We start from the raw sequence: 20,207 nt of genomic DNA on the forward strand, positions 1-20,207 counted from the left end.
GAGCAGTGAACTAAAACATTCAACCTCACTCCTCTCCTCTTGCTCCCCGACCGACCGCACCGCCTCATCTGTGGCGTCTACAGACCCCAAGGCTCAGTTGACATACGCCAAGGAGCTGCATTGTTGTGTGTTTGTCTCCGTAACCCATTCTAGCGCAAAGGGTTGCCACCGCTCATTTGCAGTCACAGCCCCGGTACATACGGTAGAGAAGAAGAAGCCTTAGCTAGTATTCTGTCCGATAACAGGAAAAAGCATGTCTACTCAGCCCGGTGAGGAGCTAGGCTCGGAGGGGAGGTGGTTTGGGGATGACTATGAGAGAAACGGCCTGTTTGGTAACACACAGAGCCGGTTTGACGAGCTACGTGAAGAATTTAAGCCGAGAGGCGGCGAGGTGGCGGGCGACCTGGATCAACAATTTCATCTTTTCCAGGACGACGGGAAAAGGCCTCCCGTTGCTATGGAAACTGCATCTACAGGTAAGGCGGACAGTAATCGCAGTTAAGTCTATATATAGCTACCAATTTATAGTATTTCAGCCACAGTAGGTTTAATTTTGTATATAGCTGTATACGGTATATAGGTGTAAATACAGCGAGAGAGACGCAGCCGAGTCCATTGGTCACAGGCTAAGCGTTAAGACAGACGGCCTGTCTGTCGGCTGAGTTAAAAACTTCTGGGCTTGAAAACACAGAAACAAAGATGCAAGAGAGTAACTTCCACAGGATGATGGTAAACCAGTTGTCACAACAGTGATGCTGAAGGGAAAAATATTAGACATCTCCAAAACTAAATTCATTCAGACTTGGTTAGAGCTTTAGCCTTTCATTGCTTTAGGAAACATCAATTACGACTCCTTCCACTAGTCCAAACAGTTCTTTGGTTAAAGAGAGTCTGTAGGGAGGATTAAGATGGGATGCATCATGCAGCATGCATTAACAAATAGCCTGTTGAACTTTGAATGGCCTATGAGCGTACCAGCTCCTACATGTAGGCCTATAGCTTATCTATAATAAAATACCTGCATTTTAATATGATGAGGTAAAGGGATGATAAATAGATTACAAGGCTAAGCCCCCTAGCTTTCCTAACCACTGGCTTGGTTGAAAATGATTAAATCTTACAGTTTATCAATTGAATGAGACTTGACCAAAATATATGTATTTATGTTGTTCTAACAAGTACCCTGAATGAGGACATGATACATTCCTTTTTTGGTATAGTTGATGATATATATATATATATATATGTATATATATATATATATATATATATATATATATACTATTTAAGGCTGGAGGCAATGTTTTTTGTGGGAACATCATGCAGACCTCTGATCTAAGTCCGTCACTCTCCTCAGCAAAGCTCGTCTCATGCGTGCTATTTTTAATTCTGAAGGAACAGGGTTCACTATTCGCTTTGCTAGCAAAACTAGAGCCCTGTACTTTCATTCACGGATTCACTGAAAAATTCATGAGATGATGTTTTAAAAAAGAACGGCGCTCAGGCATTTCTCTTCTTTGCTACTGCTAGTGTAAAACAAGAAAAAAGAAAACAAACTTTGTCTTTTTGGTATATCTGTTAACTACAAGAGCATTATTGAATGCATAAATTAGACTTTAATCATTTGAGGCACATAATTTAACATGAAAGTAGAACTTAAATATCCAGAGCTAAAAGAGTTGGAAAGAAAAAGGCATTGCAACATGTATATCACTTACAAAAGCATTTTTTTTCAAGCAGACTGCACATCAAATATAAAGTGACATGATGAACTGTCTAGTCGATGTTTGGCCTCGCTTTCTAGAAAAAGAAAACAAAGCATATGCTCTACTTTCATAACAGTGTGCCAGACAAGCTCCGACTTGTGACACACACACACACACACACACACACACACACACACACACACAGTGTATGTTTTGAGTCCTAAAATTGGAAAGAATAGCAGTCTCTTATTGCTGTGACTTCCATTGAGCCATGCCCATACCAGTGAAATAATCCACTCTGTCACTTATGTTCTTGGGAACAGTGCAGATCTCATCACATCTAGCAGGGCAGACTGGACATTTTCCTCTTGACCAGACAAGTTATAGTCTGTTTTGATCTTTGTCAAAGACATTCACTACCAACAACAATCGCAAAATAATATTTCAAGTTTTGGAAACTTAAAGATTTGTTTTATTACTGAGGGAGAAAAGAAGTTTGGCCTTTTAACAGTACGAACTGTGAAATAGCATCTCTTCAAGATGTCTAGAATTGCCTCTCTAGGTAATTGATCCATGCCTGTCCTAAATTTTGTTCACAACAGTTGATCTACCCGCAGGACGCCAATAATGCTGATTTCAGCTGTATTAAATTACCACAGGACAGAACCTTGGATCACACACAGTGCAGTGCAGTATAGTCTCTTTTATCCTCAAAAGTCCTGTGAAGGTTTCAAGATGCATGAAAAAAAAGTTGTGGAAGATATTGCTGCATCATGACGAGATCTAAATGTGCTGTGAAAGTCCCACAGTTTGTTTTTAGCACATAGTGTGTCTAATAGCCTCCCCTGCTGTCTGGCATAAAAGAAAACAACTAAGTGCATATTGTACACAAACAGTGATACATTATTTGACACCCTCCCCCCAACAAGCTCTTTGTAGTGCATTATAATGGTCACTTCATCACGTCCTGACAAAGTGCATCAGTCATGAGAAAGGTACTCCCACAATCCAGTCCCTGAGAGGTGGATTAGACTCGAGTCCTTCTCCATTTCAGCATATCATCAGTGACAAGGATGAGACAGCATATGTCTGCCTGGGTCTTTTCCATATCTGTCCGATAGAGAAAACACTTAGTGGACTTGCTAGACTGCATTAGCCAGCACAGTGCATTTGTGCCTTTAGCTCCTGTTCCCAGGAGGCCGAGCAGTGCTAGGTCTTTTCAGACTAGATAAAGATGCAAGATAATAGAGGGCTGGAGGAGGAGGGGAGAGCGGCTTAATGGCAAGAGAGGCGAGGCTGTGATGAGAAGGCCGATAGTTCAAATGGCCAGAATGTCAGGGAAAAACAGGAAATACAAAGAAATGTATTTTCCTTCACGGATACTTTTAATTCCATATCTGATTCTGACAAAAGCACTTAAATGTCAGTGGTCAGCTGAGCAGGTCCCAGGTGTAAGCCAGTTTCTGCATGTACAACCGTTAGCGATTGCGGATTAAAATGTGTTGTCCAGCATCTTACATAATTAAATAAGGCTTAAAGGTTGTACAATATGCTCATGTGTCTGCTTTCCAGAATGATTATAGTGCTCATCCCATGTGTTACCTGCCAGGTTTCTGTCTCCAGGAGCAATTAGCTAATGCTGAGTTATAAAAGGACAGATAAAAGCATGACAGACCCTGCCCAAAAAGCTCCACTGCAGGGGACAATAACATTAGCATTACTGCTATCATTATATCAATAAATCATAATTTCTTTTTTTTTTGATCTTTTGATTAAAAGCCAGTATGTGAGATCTGACTCAGTCTAGCTCTCTAGCCTGTGGGCACAGAGTAATCCCTGAGCACAGTATGGCAAAACAGCTCAGGGGATTAGGGCTACTATCAGCAGAGATGCTTTTAAACAGTGTAGTCCATCTAATTTTTTTGTGTTGGTTATTGTAGCTTATACGCACGCCTGCCTTCCTGCCTGCATCTGTACACTTTAATGCCAAATTCTGTCTGTACAATAAAAGTGAAATGCCAATCCAAAGTCCTACTGAATTGACAGCTTTGACCCAAAGCAGATAGCTTCCAGACACTGAGTATGGATCCTCCCACATCCTCTCCATTCATCCATAAAGCTCTATCCAAGCAAGAAAAGTACGATCAATACAGTATAGAAGACAGGTGCTGTACGTACCTCAGCTTCAGAATCAGACAGATTAGCTTTTATTTAAACTGCCTCTACATTGATTTATCTATGACAAAGGCTGCTGGAACAACAATGTTTGTCCTGTGTGGCCTTTAGTGATTTTTTAAGAATGGTGGATACACTGACGTTTCTTACAGTAATTGTGGGTCCTCGTTGTCTTGGATCAATGCAGCTCAGGGCAGTTGAATCCCTCAGCACAGCTGTTCTCCTATCGAGCCCTGCTAGTAGTTTTGTTGTACCTCAGCTCTTAGTATAGACTGTCTTTGTGCTCTCCATTATCTTTTTCTTTAAAGTGGGATAGTTGGTCACTACTATTCATGTATTTGTTCAGCTAAGAACATTGTAATCAATACATTATGAACACACACGTCATAACCAAAGCTTTTAAACCCAGAGACCACAACAGTTGGAGTGGTGCGTCAGTTAAACTGTGACAAATAAGTAAGGGACTTGATATAGGAATCTAATATTATACCACTCCCCATAGAACACATAATATGTACTTCTATGTACTTTCAGATTACATATTTATGTGAACATGTATAAATAAATTGTACACCAAATAACAGGAGAAAGAAAATAAGTACTATGAGGCAAGCCTATAATCTGTGCTGATAAAGGGTGTTTTTTCTCATCTCCCAGGCTTTCTCCAAGTAGTATAAATGGCTGATTTAAATGTTTCATAATATGTGCATAGCCAACTTATGCTTACAAAATCAATTTCTGTTTTTATCTTTCTAAACCTGCGCAGTTCCAAGTAAACAGGACAATGTATACCTAAAGTAATAAAGCTGCAGCATATTATTTAACGTCAAAGGCTCAGATGGCTTTGAAACAAGGGCACAGTCTCGATGGATCGCTTTCTAGAAGGTCATGGAGTGAAAGCGAACTCCTGAAAGGTAACACTACAGTTGAGAGGGTCACGACAGAGTAATGGAATCATTACAGTGCACTGGATTAACAGATATTTGAAAGTAAACCTGAACTATTGATGAGATTAATGATGGTGGGTGCTTGGACGACAAGATAGTTCATTTGAAAGTCAGCTGCATCTCTTCTGTCTTTGCACTGGATGCAAGAAGTGAGACAACACGCAAATCAAACAGCTGTTTGCGTGAAAATTTAGATTTTTAAATTACTTTACGTTATCACATTAGTTTATTTGTTTTATTCCACATTGAATAACTGCAGTGGATCATTAAGTGTCTTCAAGGGAGTAAATCCTGCTGCACACTGAATCCCACATGCAGCTCAGTAAACCCTTAATTTCAAAGTGGTAATATATTCATTTTGCAACTCTGGCTCTTTTGATATCGTCTGTGCTCACATGTTTTTGTCAGATAATTAGGAGCCCATGCCTTGGCGTAGCACAGATTGTCAAGATGCATTAGTTTCGGGGCTGCACTGGCTGCACAGAGGACAACAAAAGGACTGCCCCTTCACAGCACATCCACCAGGACTTTAACTGCACCATGCTTTCAGTGACATGATTATGTTGTGTGGCTACAGTGTGAGCTGAGAATTCATCTGTTGTCACATCCAATCCCATCTGAGCGCAGCAAAACATTTGTTTCAGCCTTGTGGGTTTTTTGCCCCAGTGTCTGGGTGCTACGATATATCAACAGATTCAAAATACCCTCACTCTCAACACACCAACTTTGTCAAGTAGCTGCCCAGAGCAGCTACCCTCATGGCAGTTAAAGACAAGCACCAGTCTCTTTATTGTTACAGATGCCTTACGCAACTGCTGGTGATTTTATCTGTGTTGGTACATAGAATGGGTTGATAGAGAGAGAGGGGGTGTGTTGCCTACAGTCAACAGGATTACTGGCAGTTCACAGCCCTGGAGATCCCCTGTCTTCACAGTTTGTAGTAGCCCTGAGTGCTTCCCACATCGGCACAGTAGGTATTTATACAGTGAATCAGTGAGTGCCAGATTATGATGGTGTTGCCAGGGTGATGGCTGATGGGACCTATACAATAATAGTACACTAAGAGGATTATACATTGGTTCGCTTTAGCAGTACATCAAGGGCATTCATGTTACTGTACTGAACTTGGCTCAACAGCTGTGCCCATCCATGTTGCATACGGCTTGGATCCATCTGTAGTTAAGATGTTCTATAAGACATTTGAGTCTATTAGATACAAACAATCTGAAGCTCAAGAGTGTGGGCCTGCTTTGCTTTTCCTCCATGTCATATCAGCCCTCCCCCTATGTCCTAGCATGGGTGTGTAGTGTTTATGCCATTGTACTGCGGTATGATGTATTGTTAATGACTGAGGGAGCAGCAGTAGGAAGGACAGCAGAAGGGAAGTGTGGTGGGGCTTTTTAGAGGAAGCGAAGGGAGGGACGGGACGTCCTGACCTGTTGGGTCTTCTGTCAGTCAGTCTGCATCCTCAAGAGCTAACCCTAAGGCTGCTATTTTAAATCTTCCCCCCTCATCCAGCCCAGCAGCTGGACCTAGCCTATTTATAGCACCACCGCTGCCCTGGGAGAAGCAGGGCTAGAGAGCAGGAGGAGGAGCTCAGTACATTGAAGTATAAACTCTGACTTGTACATAGCACAACAAAAGAATCAAGCATTAGCATCAGATGTGTGGCGGTGTATAGTGTGCGTTTGTGTGTGGGTTCTGTGTTTATGCTTTTGTATTTGTGTATGAAAATGAGACCGTGCATGCTTGTTGGTGGACTTAAAGACATAAAAGTCAAGAAATCTGAATACTTGGCTTGACCATGACTTCCGACCTGAAAAGTATGAAATAACATCGATATCAAGGCCGTTCCATTGTTTCTCAAGTCATGTGTAATATGAGCATCCTTAATGTTTCCCTGCAGCACAGTAACAAATTATTCAGTGGTATGTTGAGTGATATTTTACAGCAGAGTACACACAAATTCACAGCTAACATCTTTTGGTTTTGAATTTTGAATTGTAATTGAAAACTGCAATAGCACTACAATTGTATATCACTGTAATTAGTATTATTTTCATTGTGTTGAATACTACAGTGAGCGTGCTGTGTTTGAAGTATTTATTTTATACGTTTACCGCGGAAGAGTTTTGTCAACCTAATGTAGCCTAGCTTAAGCCTTTTAGATTTTGGAGAGGGTACATACAGTATATCGTTCATATCGTTTGTGAGTGTATTTGTTTTTATGACACTAATTTGTTAGGGCAGATGCAGGATTAGTGATTACAGAGCAGAGATGTGACTAGAGAAAGCCCTTTGCCTGCATGATTTAGAACAGACTGGTTGTGGCACCAAGTTTTTTTGGGGTCTGAACAATCCCCCTTTGTCCTACACTGGGTACAAGTACCCTCTGTTACTGCTGCCTCACTGATCTTCACAGCCGAGCACCCAGTCTGACTGTGTTGCCCTCACAGTGCCACAGTCCCTCTCCCTGGTGGCTGCGCCAGCTGAAGCATAGCCTTGTTTAACTGGATGTTTTTATTAATCAAACAGCTCAGGCACAGGCTGATTTTATTTGATCGTATTACACAGAGTCTGCTGTCATTCTTACTTATCGGTTTCCTGTGTGTAACCTCACTGAGCTTCAGTTCTTTCTCCTGCCAATCTGTAGATGACCCCATGTCCGGCCTGTTTAGGAAGCCTATGAATGATGATGGTGATGTCTACACTTCCCTGATGTCAAATCAGAGCTTCACATCGGGTCGAGAAGCCTCCTACCTGTCGGACGACCTGAAATCGTCCAAGCCCTCCTCTGGCTCCTCTGGCCTGGATCACTTCTCCAGCGACACCTATAGCTTCAGCTCCAACACCAAGATGACTTCCGACCTGGCTGATGACATGCCAAAATCTCTGTTTGGCTCAGATAAGACAGAATCCTACAACTACATGGACATCAACTATGGGGATGAGCGCCGTGACCAGCACAGCCTGGTGGACACAGGCTCAACTGGTCATGACTCATTGGTCAGCTACATGGATAAAAACCATGGAAGAGATGAGGAGGAGGAAGAGGAAAACCTAGGTCCAGCACTGGGCTCCCACTCCTTCCCGTACGTGGAGGAGCCATCTGATGAAGAGCTGTCAGACTACCGCTCCTACCGAAACCTGGGTGGCACCCCACAGACGGCCAGCCCAGTGAAGATCACCTTGACCGAGTCCCAGCCTCCAACTGCCAAAACTGAGCCGCTGCAACATCCCCCTCCAGTCAGTGTGCCTGATCGTGAAAACGTCCTCAGTGTGGGCTTACAGGGGGTTCCAACTGTGACGCTATCAGAGCCAGAGGATGACAGCCCTGCTTCCACTCCCAATGCTTCACCAACACGTAGGCACAGCACACACACAAACACCTGTCACTTGGTCAGATATAGACGTTGGTGATGTAGATATCATCCCCCATCATGGTATATGTATTTCATTTTGCGATACCAGTATATATTATATTATAGTACATTTTCTGAAAAACTCAATTAAGAAACTGTTTATGGATAAAATAACCAGATTGGAATGTATGTTTTTATCGAATGAAGTGAGTCAAATACTTACACTACACTAGAGTCAGCGCTACTTTAGAACTTGTCTTTAAAGCTAGCCTATGTAGCATAACAGTAGAGAAGTGTCATAAAGTCAGCAAAATGACTCAGTAATAACAACAATAACTATCTAACTATAAGTTTGTTAACATTAGGTAATATTATCCACCATAAGCTACTGGTCATACCAGACCAAGTAAGGCAGTAACAGGAGAATTGAATTGAATAAACATTTGATATGTAGAAGATTGTGTTATTTCTTCTTTTAAGTTACATAGGCTAGCTTTAAGTTTTATGTGCAGATACTTAATGTCTGAATTTATAATGTGAATGAAAACATGAATGCATTTTCTGCATTTCTTTGTGAACAGAAAAAGAATTCACTTCCCAGGATATGTTCAAGGCTGACACAGTGAAGCCTGCAGCTTCCAAAAGCAGTCCAAGCACAAAGGCAGGCAGCAGGGAGCAAGATGGCAGCAGCGCAGAGTCTGGAGACTCAGAGATTGAGCTGGTGTCTGAGGAGCCTCCAAAGGCCACTAGCAACCCATTTGCCCAGCCGCCTAAAAGCAAGGGCACTTCCAGCCAGCCTAACAACCCCTTTGACAATCCCCCAGTCGCCAAGGGTGGTTTCGGCCTAGCAGGCAACCACGCTCCACCCACAGCCTACAGCATTCTGAGGGAGGAGAGAGAGGCAGAGCTTGACAGTGATCTCTTCATTGAGTCTGCGTCTGAAGAGAGCCCAAAGAGAGAGCAGGGCTTCAGTGGCCCCAAACAGGGAGTCAGCCCTCCTTCTCCCCTGGTTCCCAGTGCCACCCCTCCCTGCAGTACGGCTGAGGCAATGCCAGCCGAGCCCCTGATCACAGAAAAGGTCAAGACCCCAGTGAAAATAGAGGAGGATCGCCCCAGCAAGCCCAAACCACCCACTGCTGCTGTGCCCCCAGAGGTGCGATCAGAGAGGCCCCACCAGGACGACATGCACAAGCACACCAATGAGGGCAAAGGAGATCTGGGAAAACCTGCCGCCTCAACCATCCTGCAGGGCTTTGATAAGCAAAAAGGTCAGTCTTAAAAATCTTGTTTTTCTCTTTTGCCCAGAATGTGATGTTTTCTAAAGGAGTTATTTTTCATCCCTGCACACAAATGTTAGAATATACATTGTTACTGCCTCTCTGTGGAGTAATAGATTTTCACAAAACATGTCTGTAATCTTTTCATTGTTGCAGCGGTTTTACCTCGGCTTATAAACTGCTATCTTGAGTACTGGCTTTCCAGAAATAGTGCTGTCAGCTTGTGGAACAGGTAGTGTTGTGTTGTATGTGCTGATGTGCGCTATCACGTCTGCATTTATGTTTAAAACCTTCCCCATCATATCTAGAGATAAAAACAGTTTGAAAATTACTAACAGCTTATTTCTAATCAAATCATTGACGCAGTAAGTGTGTGCATGTGTGTTTGTTTACCTCCTGGTAGCTACCTGCATGGTGTGCTTTGACTGTTTTGTTGACAAGGCCGGGAAAGTAAACAGGATTGCTGAGGGAGATGGGATGTTCCACTGCTGAGTGTGTGTCTGTGCCGGGGTGGAGAGGGAAGTGTTTTCCTGAGGTCTGCTCCCCCTGGTGGTACATTTGAGAAAAAAAAGCAGAGTGGGGATACATTGATTCACATTTATGCATGATGACTAAAAATTAACAACCACACCCGTAAAAATAGCTCTCTGCACAAATTATAGAATTGCAGATGTTGATTATTAAACTCTTTCAGCATCTTGCTACATCACTCTGTGCCTAGATAAGTCAGAAATGCCAATCGCAGTCAGCAGCAGTTAATGCTGTCTAAACTACACATTCATTGGTTGTTCTCTCTGTCCTTGTATACAGTGGGTTTACATAATCCTATGATGTCAAAACTAGGGCACACTCATTCTTAGGGGCTTTAAAGGCTTCATCTTGAATTTCACAGTTACACAGCCGGAAAATATCACATCCTAATGAATGCTGTTTGGCTTTAGTTTCCTGAAACCCACAGCTACTGATGCACCCTGGTCCAGCAGAATGTGACGATTGAGTTGGTTACAAATTTGAAATGTATAACAAAGTAAATAAAAGAGGTTGTCCTTGCTTTGTTTCCTCGGACTGTAAGAAGGTTCTGGAAATGCTAAAAACCAGGTCACGTGTATTTTTTTTTCCACCACTAGAGGGCACAGTGCACCTTTGTAAATGCTGCTATGTTGAAGACCAGCAGATATTGTTTTCATCAGTCGGTGCACGTCAGTTGCCATAGCAACAAGAATTGGGGAGTGTGTTCAGTCTAGTTCAGGAAATTCAGTTTTTTTCCCTTTCCTCTAGTTGGTATTGGCATTGAATCCTGTCAAGGCTGCAGTGAGCAGAAGGTGTGAGGTGTGGCTGTCTGCAGGGGGGAGGACAGAGGAGAACGGAGTAATGGCTTTGATGATTGGATTAATAAATTGCGTAAACTATAGTGGAATTGTTTTCTGCTCAGTGGTGACAACACAGTGAATGTGCTGTTTAATTTTGCACTTCTTTTTTAAGCATCCTACATTTCTTTTGTCAGTCCAAGGTCTCTTTACAGGTCCATTTGCATTACAAATAGGGAGGAAGTCGTAAATCACAAACACATAAACACATCCTGAGGGCACATTGTGCTGTAATGCACGGTGTCTCTTGTTATGAATTATTAAAGTACAAGCACTTTGCCTCTTCAATTATCAGTAAGTAGTAGTGGAAACAGCTATTTCAATCTCAATCTCTGGCTACAACCTTAAATATTGTTCTGTGCAAATAAAGAACAACGGACCTGGATGTTTGCCATATTTTATCAACATGGCCTCAAGTCCAGCTATTTTCAATCTTCAGGAAATATTGCTATTGCACCCTGTCTGATGTGCAACATTACATTTGATTATTAAAATGACTACAGTTCTTCTTACAGGTTGCACATAATTTGGTAACATGCTATATTTGTAGCCAATATTATCATTGCACCAATAAATATGGTCCTGTTACACAAAAAAAATCTAACAAGCTACAAGGGAAGCCAGAGCGGAATGCTTGAAAGTATATGACAAGCATATGTGGGATAACCCTAACAGCTTGTACCCCAACTATCACCAGTCTGTTCTGATGTTCTGTTAGAGCTTTTATTGTGAAAAGTAGTGTACCTTCCATTTCAAGAAAAAAGCTTAGTCTCCAATGATCACCACCCAGCCTCTCATCCCCCGAGGCTCTTAATCATTGCATGGTTGGTTTGCTGCGGTGGTGTGGCGTTTACAATTTGACCCCCCCTTCCCCTCCCCCAGGACGCACGCACACACACACACACACACACACACACACACACACACACACACACACACACACACACACACACACACACTCCCCACTCCTTCTGTTCTAGCCAGTGCTGCTCCACAGCATCAGTCTGTGAGCTCCGCGAGTCGGCTGCACCTTGAAAACCTTTCCTCCCTCCCTCCCTGTCATCTCAGCCTATCTCCCGCATCCTTTTTTCGACCATTCATGCCTTTCTGGGATGAGTGAGTGAGTCGGTGCTACAGAAGAGGGAGACAAAGAAGAAAACGGAGACCATAAAGAGAAAAAGAGAAAGAGAACAGGGACATAACTGATCACCAGCATGCAGGCCACTGCAGACGTTACCAAGAAGGAAAGCTCCTGGAGCGGCTGGAAGGGCCAGGGTACTGATGTGTTTACTGTAATATACTCATCAGTCTGTCTGTGTTTTGTGGCTATGAGAGAGGGACTGTTATCTCTGCATGTAGGTTAACTATTTATGACACTGTAGATGTGTATTTTTGAATGTGTATATATGTGCTTTGCATGTGCACATTTAGCATCTAACTGTATTTGTCAAGTGTTGGGGGATAAAACAGCATTATTTACCTGAGCCTCCTTTCACACAGACACGCCCTGATGATGACGCCCTTTATGCTGCATGTGTGTGTCCCCGATAAAAGAAAAAGAAAAATTAAGAGAAGAGGTGACAAGAGACGCTGGTGGGTGTTTTGGACAATAGGTGTATACACACCAGTGTGCTGAGAGCCATCTGTTTTGGGTATATGTTAATATGGATGCCAGTGTTGTGGACTAAGGCGTGTCATTGTCATCACCCTCCCCACTTTGCAACCGTGCACGGGAGCTGGTTTTTTATGGCGTATGCTCTGTTTTTGTGTAACGAGGCAGCCAGAGTATCCGGACGGCATTGACAGACTGTCTCCATGGTAACCAGGGCACACCCATCCTGATTACATCAGCCCTATCTCCTCAGCTGCCATGACACCTTGCAGAGACTGGGCCGGAGTGGAGCATCCTCCGTCTGTCTGTTTCCATAGCATGGAGGGCTCGTAGAAGGGGCCAAGAGAGAAAATGGCGTCCCTTTCTCCACACTGGTTGTGGTTTATTATCTGCCATCGTTTTTAGGTTTAGCTCAGCAGTGTAAATGCAATAGAATGGTCTGCTTATTATGCCTATTGTATCCCAATAGAGACTGCAACAGTCACTGCTTGTGGATGTACAGCTTTGTAAAAATAACCTTGATGACAAACCCCCATTTGTCATTATTCTACTGAGTCATTGTCCGTTCAAGTTGGCCAAGACTGTGTTACACGATAGCCTATCTGATGGGATCTGTCGACAATCAGGAACACATTGAATTAAGCTGATAGCACAGCAAAGGATGTAATTGAGCAGATGTATTTTCTGCAGTTGAATGTTTGCACATCTCCCTGAAGCTGTAGCCATTTTTATGTTTAGTCATTCTCATTGGACATGCACAGTACTGACTCACTGCCCATAAGCTACTAAATAGTTACCAAACAATGATGCAGACATATCCAAAATTCAGAGTTATGCACAATTTGTTCAAACAACCCGGATGACACACAACAGCCAAGTTTTCTAATGCATGCTCAAAACCTATCCTCTCTGTGTACACTTGATTAGTGTTTCCTAATCGAGTGGCTACCTTTATCAATCTATATTCTTAAATATATGACATATGTCACAGAACCCCACAGATAACAAGATGAATACGTTTTGCTGAATAAATATGGCAGCTACAAAACAAGTCTTACCATATTTTATGTATTAGTTTCTCAAATACATAAACATAGGTCAAAACCTACATACTCTGTTGCAGATTTAGTTGTGTCAACAACTTTGTGCATTAAGAAGACTACAATTTAACTTGCTGGTTGTTTCAAATCCTAATTTGATTTTTATGTGGTAGAAGTTTGCTTTGACGATCCAACTTTGGGATAGTTCAGAAAGAAAAGAATAGGTGATTTGTTTTACTGCAGTGATATTGATTGATAAATGTATTCAAATAAGTTCAATGATATAGAGAGGTCTAAGAGAAGAATCAAACTTTCGAAATACACTTAAGGTGGTTGGATGGCTTAAAATGTTTTGGTTAACTGGCCCCATTTGTTCATTTCTGTTAGACAAGCTGTCCGATTGCCGAGATATCTCCGTCCACACTAGCTCTAGCACGTCCATGCGTCAAGTTAGCAACTCATCCCATCGTATATCACAAGATCAGAACTATACTTCTGCCTATAAATCTGATATTCATAATCGACATGACACCCAGATCTACACTTATCATCCCCAAATTCAAGTTCCAAGTCTGAGACTCAAGTCCTGAATCTCGGCTGTTGGCAGCAGAAGTCCCTTTGCATGTTTGCTCTGTCTGAATGATGGCTTGTTTGAGGCCACAAGGATATCTTCAGTGATTTAATGAGGTCAGGCTAAACTAGTTTCACTACAGAAAAGGAGGAGGGGGAATCATATTATTGTCACTCGTGTTAATCATTTGCTCTGGTTTTTTCAGTGTACGTGTTGAACATCAGAGGCAAGAATCATATCAACAAAGAGAGCTCGGCGTTCGTACTTCTGTGCTCTGGTTCAACATTCTGCGTGTCTTACATTAAACTGTCACCCATGCAGTTTAGTTTTTGCTACTGTCAAAAACTAACTATATTGTATATATTTGGTGCATGCCTTAATATGAATAAAGTTTAAATCAAATGTAAACAATTATAATGTCCCCCCAACTGTCATCTAGTGTAAACAAGCTGCACCAAATGAGCATTTTTATTCTTTTAATCTGTTAGAAATCAGACTAAAATTTGTAAAAATTTGAGTTTGTAACGTGACGGTTAACAATCTTTAAACCCTTTGTACACACACCATCTTTCTCATTTTCTTGACACAGCTTTGACAACTAACTGGCCTCGTGTTAAACCTGCTATTGTCCTTTTGTGCTCCACTATAAAGGGGGAGGCTGTCTTTATGTGGTGGGGTGTAGACACATTATGTGCTGCTGATCCCCCAGATTCGGAGCAAATGAATCTCTCTGTTCCCAAAGGAAGGCTCTTTCCCCTCCTTCCCTCCCTCTCTCTTTCTTCTCCCTTCCACTTTCGACCCCTCCCTTCCTCCCTCTCTCCATCTCTCAGTGAGTGGTGGAGAGAAAATGGAGCACAGTAACTATGGGAACTGCATCAGGCAGGTGCTCAGCAGATCCTTGCCACTGAACCATTTTAATGGAGAAGTAGAATATGGCAACAGTCTGTGCTGTTTATTAGCGTGCAGCGCTATGCTAGTTGTCTTATCTTTGGCTACTGAAGTCATATGATGCACATAAAAAGGACTCTGGTTTCATTTTCCATTTTGATTAACTATCTTATTTTAGTCGCTGCTTGGCAGCCTTTCTTGCGTTAAAAGCCTGAGCATAAAAGAGCTCACAGAGAGAGAAAGAGAGTATGTATGTGTGTGTTTGTGTGTGCTGGATTGCAATGTGATTCTTTGGCAACCGCACCCCATAGTTGCGACCCCCCCCTCCCCTCCCTTCCACAGTTCCCCTGCGCAGGCGGATGCTGATTTGCTGGTGTGCCTGTGGCCCCTCCCCTCCTGTGCAGGGGGTACTCCCCCTTCAGTGCTCTCCTTTTGTCCGTGGATGAAGCAGCTGCTTCTTTCCCTGTTCAGCCATGGGAGCCGCAGGTCAGTACATGATTCTACTGCACTAGCTAAAGCTTTTTCAGTCTGCGTGCAGTCTGTGCAGCACATCACAAGGCACAGGGCTGTCGCCGGTCAACACCTGTCTCTAGCAGAGCTGTCTGTTGTTGATGTATCTGTGGGTTGTTACAGCTGCTGTATGTGCTACCTGTGCCTGTTTGTGTGTGTATGTAAGCATCTCAATGCAAAATAGTAGCCACATGCCGTTGGTTTGTCAGTGGTTGCAGCAACAATGGCTTCTGTGGGGAGTGGTGCATGTACAGCAGCTAGGGCACATGGATCCTGTTCCCACTGTTTCTGAATGAGTAGTGTCTTTGATTTGATAGTGGGAGCGCGGGGGGCAGATAGGTACTGTAAGTCACTATTGGTTACTGATAGGAAATAACAAATACAAAGACAAAGAAAAGACAGATTATACATTTTATTTTACAGTATAGGAAGGTTGTGGGTAGCAGAGAATCACTTAGTCACAATGTCTGTTCTTTTGCCACCCAGGTTTAGTCTGCCTTTTTGGCATCCACAGATGCCTTTTAGTGGAGTAAAGATGGCCGTCATCACTATGCTGCTCACAGCTCTACGGCTAAAATTAGAGCAGGCAGGCAGGCAGGCAGGCGGACAGCTCAGAGAGGAAGAGTAAGACACACAGGAGACCTCAGCTGTGATTCTCTCACGGGCACAAAAGTTTACATTAATATATTGGTTCTGCTTGCCTCCCTTGGTGCCATGAAGAATTGAATCTAGGTGTCCGTAGCAACAGATGAATGGTAAACCCTGGTAGTGCTGTTAGACATGCAGTGGTAGAGGCAGCTGGTTCAGCAGAGGTGAAACAAGCAGCCGACAGTTCTCATGGAAACAGGCCCATGTTTCCAGCCGACACAGACGACTGCCAGAGGAGGACCGTATCAGCTGTAATGGTACACTGGGCTAATCCTCAGTTATTGCTTCTCTCTCTCATCTTTGCTAGTGGCTTTGAATTACAGGCCCCACCACCCAAAGAAGTGAGAAAATGTTAGAATGAAAATGGTGCAGCAAGATGCAAGAGTGCCTGCAGCCATGTTGTATATTTCAACTTGTTTGTTTATAAGTGATACTGTTTGGAGGAAATGCGGTGCTTCACTGCATTAATGAGACACTGCATTGAAGCATTGTCATCCTTCATCACTGACCACAGAGCTGCTCGTCTGGCCAGGTCACATTGAACCGTTATCTGCAAACTGCTGATAGGGCTTCTATTTCTGCTCCTGCCTTCGCCAAGCTGTAGGTCAATCATTAATGCGGTTCTGTTCCGTGTTATACCGTTCCCTCTGGCTATTTGCATGTACTGTATGTTTGTATACGTATGAGACCAGACCAGATGCCACTGGTGTTAAGTACACGTCAGATGTAAATATGAAGTCCCACTGGTCCGGATTGTGGCAACACAGACTGAGACACTTGCTGGACAAGTAAGAGTCAGCTATTATCTTCTTTAAAGGTTGCTCTATATATAGGAGTAAAGAAACTGAACTGACAAATCGTTCGACACCTTCACTCCACCTTACAGCTCCACAGCTCACTCTAACCTACAGTAATGAAAAGCTAGGTTAGAAAGCTGGGTTAAAACAGGATCACGTGACAGCCGAGGATCTCTGAGGACGTTGGGTTGTGAACAGCTTCCAGATATTTGACCCAAATGTGTGGTGTGTAGTGCGCAGCAGCCTAATCCACTTTGAAACGGATACATCCGTGGATGCCCAGGCCTACATGTCAAAGAGTGAGGTCAGATCATGCTGGTTGGGGGTCCTTACCCTGTTTGTCCTTGTTCTTTCTCTTCCAGCGATTGACCTGCTCTACTGGAGGAATGTGAAGCAGTCGGGGGCCGTGTTCAGCAGCGTGCTTCTGCTCCTCTTCTCCCTGACCCAGTTCAGCGTGGTCAGCGTCGGCGCCTACTTAGCCTTGGCAGCCCTCTCTGCTACCATCAGCTTCAGGATCTACAAGTCTGTGCTGCAGGCTGTGCAGAAGACCGATGAGGGACATCCTTTCAAGTGAGTACAATAGAAGATTGTTCAATTATGGATCTCAATAAAAATGTCTATAGCATTTACTCACTGAGAGGTATTGTCTATGTTTCTGAACCTGTATTTGTTACCAGAGCCTACCTGGAGATCGAAATCGCTCTTTCCCAGGACCAGATTAGTAAATATGCCGACAAAATCCTGCTGTATACCAACACCTGTATGAAGGAGCTCCGCAGGCTGTTCCTCGTACAAGACCTGATCGACTCCTTGAAGGTTTGCCTCAAACTCGCTTGTTGCCTTTTAGAATCACTAGCCACGCCATCACAGACAGCAAAACAATCTGGTAGTATGTGTATATACTGTCAGACATGCAGGTTACAAAGATTACAAAATGTCATGTCTGTCTGTGTTTCAGTTTGCTGTTTTGATGTGGCTGCTGACCTACGTGGGTGCTCTCTTCAACGGCCTGACACTGCTCATCCTAGGTGAGGTCATCCAGACTCACTATGTCTCAACAAACTTCCAAGCACTGCTGTCGACTCACACACACACTCAGTGTTTTTGTCTTTTGTGTGTCAGAAGTTCAATAATCTTCAGAGGACTTGATGAATGGAATACATATAACAAAGCTGTATTATATTATGTGTCATTAATGAGAAGTGCAGCATGTCCTTATCACTATGCCAGAACCAATAATCATTTATTGGACATGTTTACTCTACTGTTGAATGTGTACATTATCCGATTACTTTTCTAGTTTACCTTAGATAAGTGTTGGGGTGTGCCGGGGGCAAGTGTTCCTGTTTGAACATTCTCACTGTAGGTCAGAATACTTTAACATTAACCATTACTCTCTCCATGCCTCTACAGCTGTGGTCTCCATGTTCACCATGCCTGTGGTCTATGAGAAACATCAGGTAGGAATTTGAGCTTCATGATACCTCAAGTCAACCCTGGTTGACAAAATGTTGTCCAGTATTTACACCCGTCAATTTCCTGTTTACAGGCACAGATTGATCAGTATGTGGGACTAATACGGACCCAGGTCAACTCTGTGGTGGGGAAGTGAGTATTATTTTACGAACAAATTAAGCTGCAAGCACCAAGTCTGAGAACCGAGCCACACTAGAGGAAGTCAAGCAGTGCACACTGTTCGCAAATACAGTGAGGAGTCTGAGGCAAACAATTACAAGAGCAGCACTCACTGTACCTTGATTAGAGGCATTGATGTGCCCTTGTGCAAGGTACTTAACCCTTACTCCTCTGAATGCAGTTGTACTAGGCAGCTTGCAGGTGTTTGTGTGTAAGCAGGGCATTGCTAAAAAAGAGCATTTGTGCTCAGCAAACCTTCCAAATTGCAAGCTTCATTCACGTCTTGAAAAAACAGTTTGGACTATCAAGTCTGTTTAAGATAAATAAAAAAGGCCACAGACGCTTGCATGTTGCACATGGTGAATAGTGGATCAGCTGGTCTATGTAATTGACTGAAAATAACTAGTCTATATTCATAAGCACTGTGTTAAATTCAAGAGTGAAGTTTAAGGGTTTCTAAAGGGTTAATTGCTGCCAAAGTGTCTGCCTGCAGTTTTTTGGACTGACCACTATCAATTTGCCAATTTTAGTCAAACTTGACAATCAGTTATATGAACTGCCATACAAAGAGAATACAAAAATAGCAGGTGGTTTAAAATGAAGTAGAATAACCACAACTTGATCTAGAATAAATACCTTGTTTGACACGTAGTATTAAAGCCTGTTTTCTCTGTACAGGATCCAAGCGAAGATCCCTGGGGCCAAGAGGAAGGAGGAGTAGACATGTCTGTATCACTGTGAAGCTGACAGTCCAGTCCAGCTCATAGTCAGGCAGCTTGGTCACGAGCCTGGTCGTCATCTGTGGGGCATAGTGCTATGTCATCTTGGTGTTCTCTTAATGCATCCACTGGAGAAACCTTCACCCTGTCTATAGCAGTTTAAACACTAACACAGTCACACGTACGTACATAATCCTGATTCTAGGTAGACAAGTACACAACTCCAAAACAAAAAAAGAAACTGACTTTTTTGTGTTGCTTATTATTAAAGTGCATGAAGTCGAGCCTTGGGTAAATATTTGAACTTTTGTGCAGTTTTTAAAACACGCTACTTTTTCGCTTTGCAGTACAAACCACAAACTGTATGGTTTGGCACAAAAAAGCTAAATGCCCACAGACGTGCTCTGCTGCCAATGTTAAATACTGCTTCATGTTTCTGAGTTAGCAGACAGAGCTTCTCTCAGTATATGTCAATATATATACATAGCAAAAATGATTTCCTTTTGGTGTTTCCAAGCACAACATAATTTAACAATATGCGTCTTAGATGTGGTAATTGTAGGGTTTTTGCTTTTGTATAACCATAAGGAACAATACACACGCTCATGTTTTAGGTACTGTTGTACAACTACTATGAAGACAAGGAGTATCTGGTGATATTTAGCTTGTTTGAATAACTGTCCAACTTTGTACTATGTTCAACTATACTCTGTAGTTATTTAGACCCTGGACTCTAACTATTTGCACTTAACTATGTATTTAATTACAAGAATAATAAAAATAAATGTACCTTGATGTATAACATCTCCTCAGCCACTTTACTGATGAGTTTGCTATTCATAAGACGACTTCAAGTGAGTGAAGATGAGTTGTGTGTGACACCACAGCAAAGTTGGATGTGACAAAACTTTGGATGGGAGACCTGGAATGATGAGCTATAAATACAAGCCACT

General features: G+C 42.8%; 1 protein-coding gene across 3 annotated transcripts; it reads left to right on the forward strand.

Annotated features, from left to right (window-relative positions):
* The first annotated feature begins 5 nt into the window (after positions 1-5).
* rtn1a (reticulon 1a) lies at positions 6-20,058 on the forward strand. 3 transcript variants are annotated; one of them, XM_031279148.2, is made up of 9 exons: positions 6-476; positions 7,482-8,192; positions 8,772-9,458; positions 17,263-17,470; positions 17,578-17,716; positions 17,859-17,928; positions 18,314-18,360; positions 18,450-18,508; positions 19,214-20,058. In XM_031279148.2, the coding sequence occupies exons 1-9, from the start codon at positions 254-256 to the stop codon at positions 19,254-19,256; spliced, it is 2,187 nt and encodes a 728-aa protein (XP_031135008.1). In that variant the 5' UTR covers positions 6-253; the 3' UTR covers positions 19,257-20,058. The 3 variants fall into 3 exon arrangements, with proteins under 3 accessions (XP_031135008.1, XP_031135009.1, XP_031135010.1); XM_031279149.2 differs by lacking the exons at positions 6-476; positions 7,482-8,192; positions 8,772-9,458 and adding an exon at positions 11,808-12,109; XM_031279150.2 differs by lacking the exons at positions 6-476; positions 7,482-8,192; positions 8,772-9,458 and adding an exon at positions 15,220-15,431.
* The last annotated feature ends 149 nt before the right edge of the window (positions 20,059-20,207 follow it).

The sequence above is a fragment of the Sander lucioperca genome, chromosome 18, assembly GCF_008315115.2.
Source record: "Sander lucioperca isolate FBNREF2018 chromosome 18, SLUC_FBN_1.2, whole genome shotgun sequence".
Lineage (NCBI taxonomy): Eukaryota > Metazoa > Chordata > Actinopteri > Perciformes > Percidae > Sander > Sander lucioperca.

Bases quoted from the DNA above. Each gene is read 5' to 3' on its own strand.
- rtn1a (XM_031279148.2), top strand. From the start codon at position 254: ATGTCTACTCAGCCCGGTGAGGAGCTAGGCTCGGAGGGGAGGTGGTTT. The intron at 9,459-17,262 runs GTCAGTCTTAAA...TTTCTCTTCCAG, and splicing joins GGGCTTTGATAAGCAAAAAG to CGATTGACCTGCTCTACTGG. The intron at 17,717-17,858 runs GTTTGCCTCAAA...TCTGTGTTTCAG, and splicing joins ACCTGATCGACTCCTTGAAG to TTTGCTGTTTTGATGTGGCT.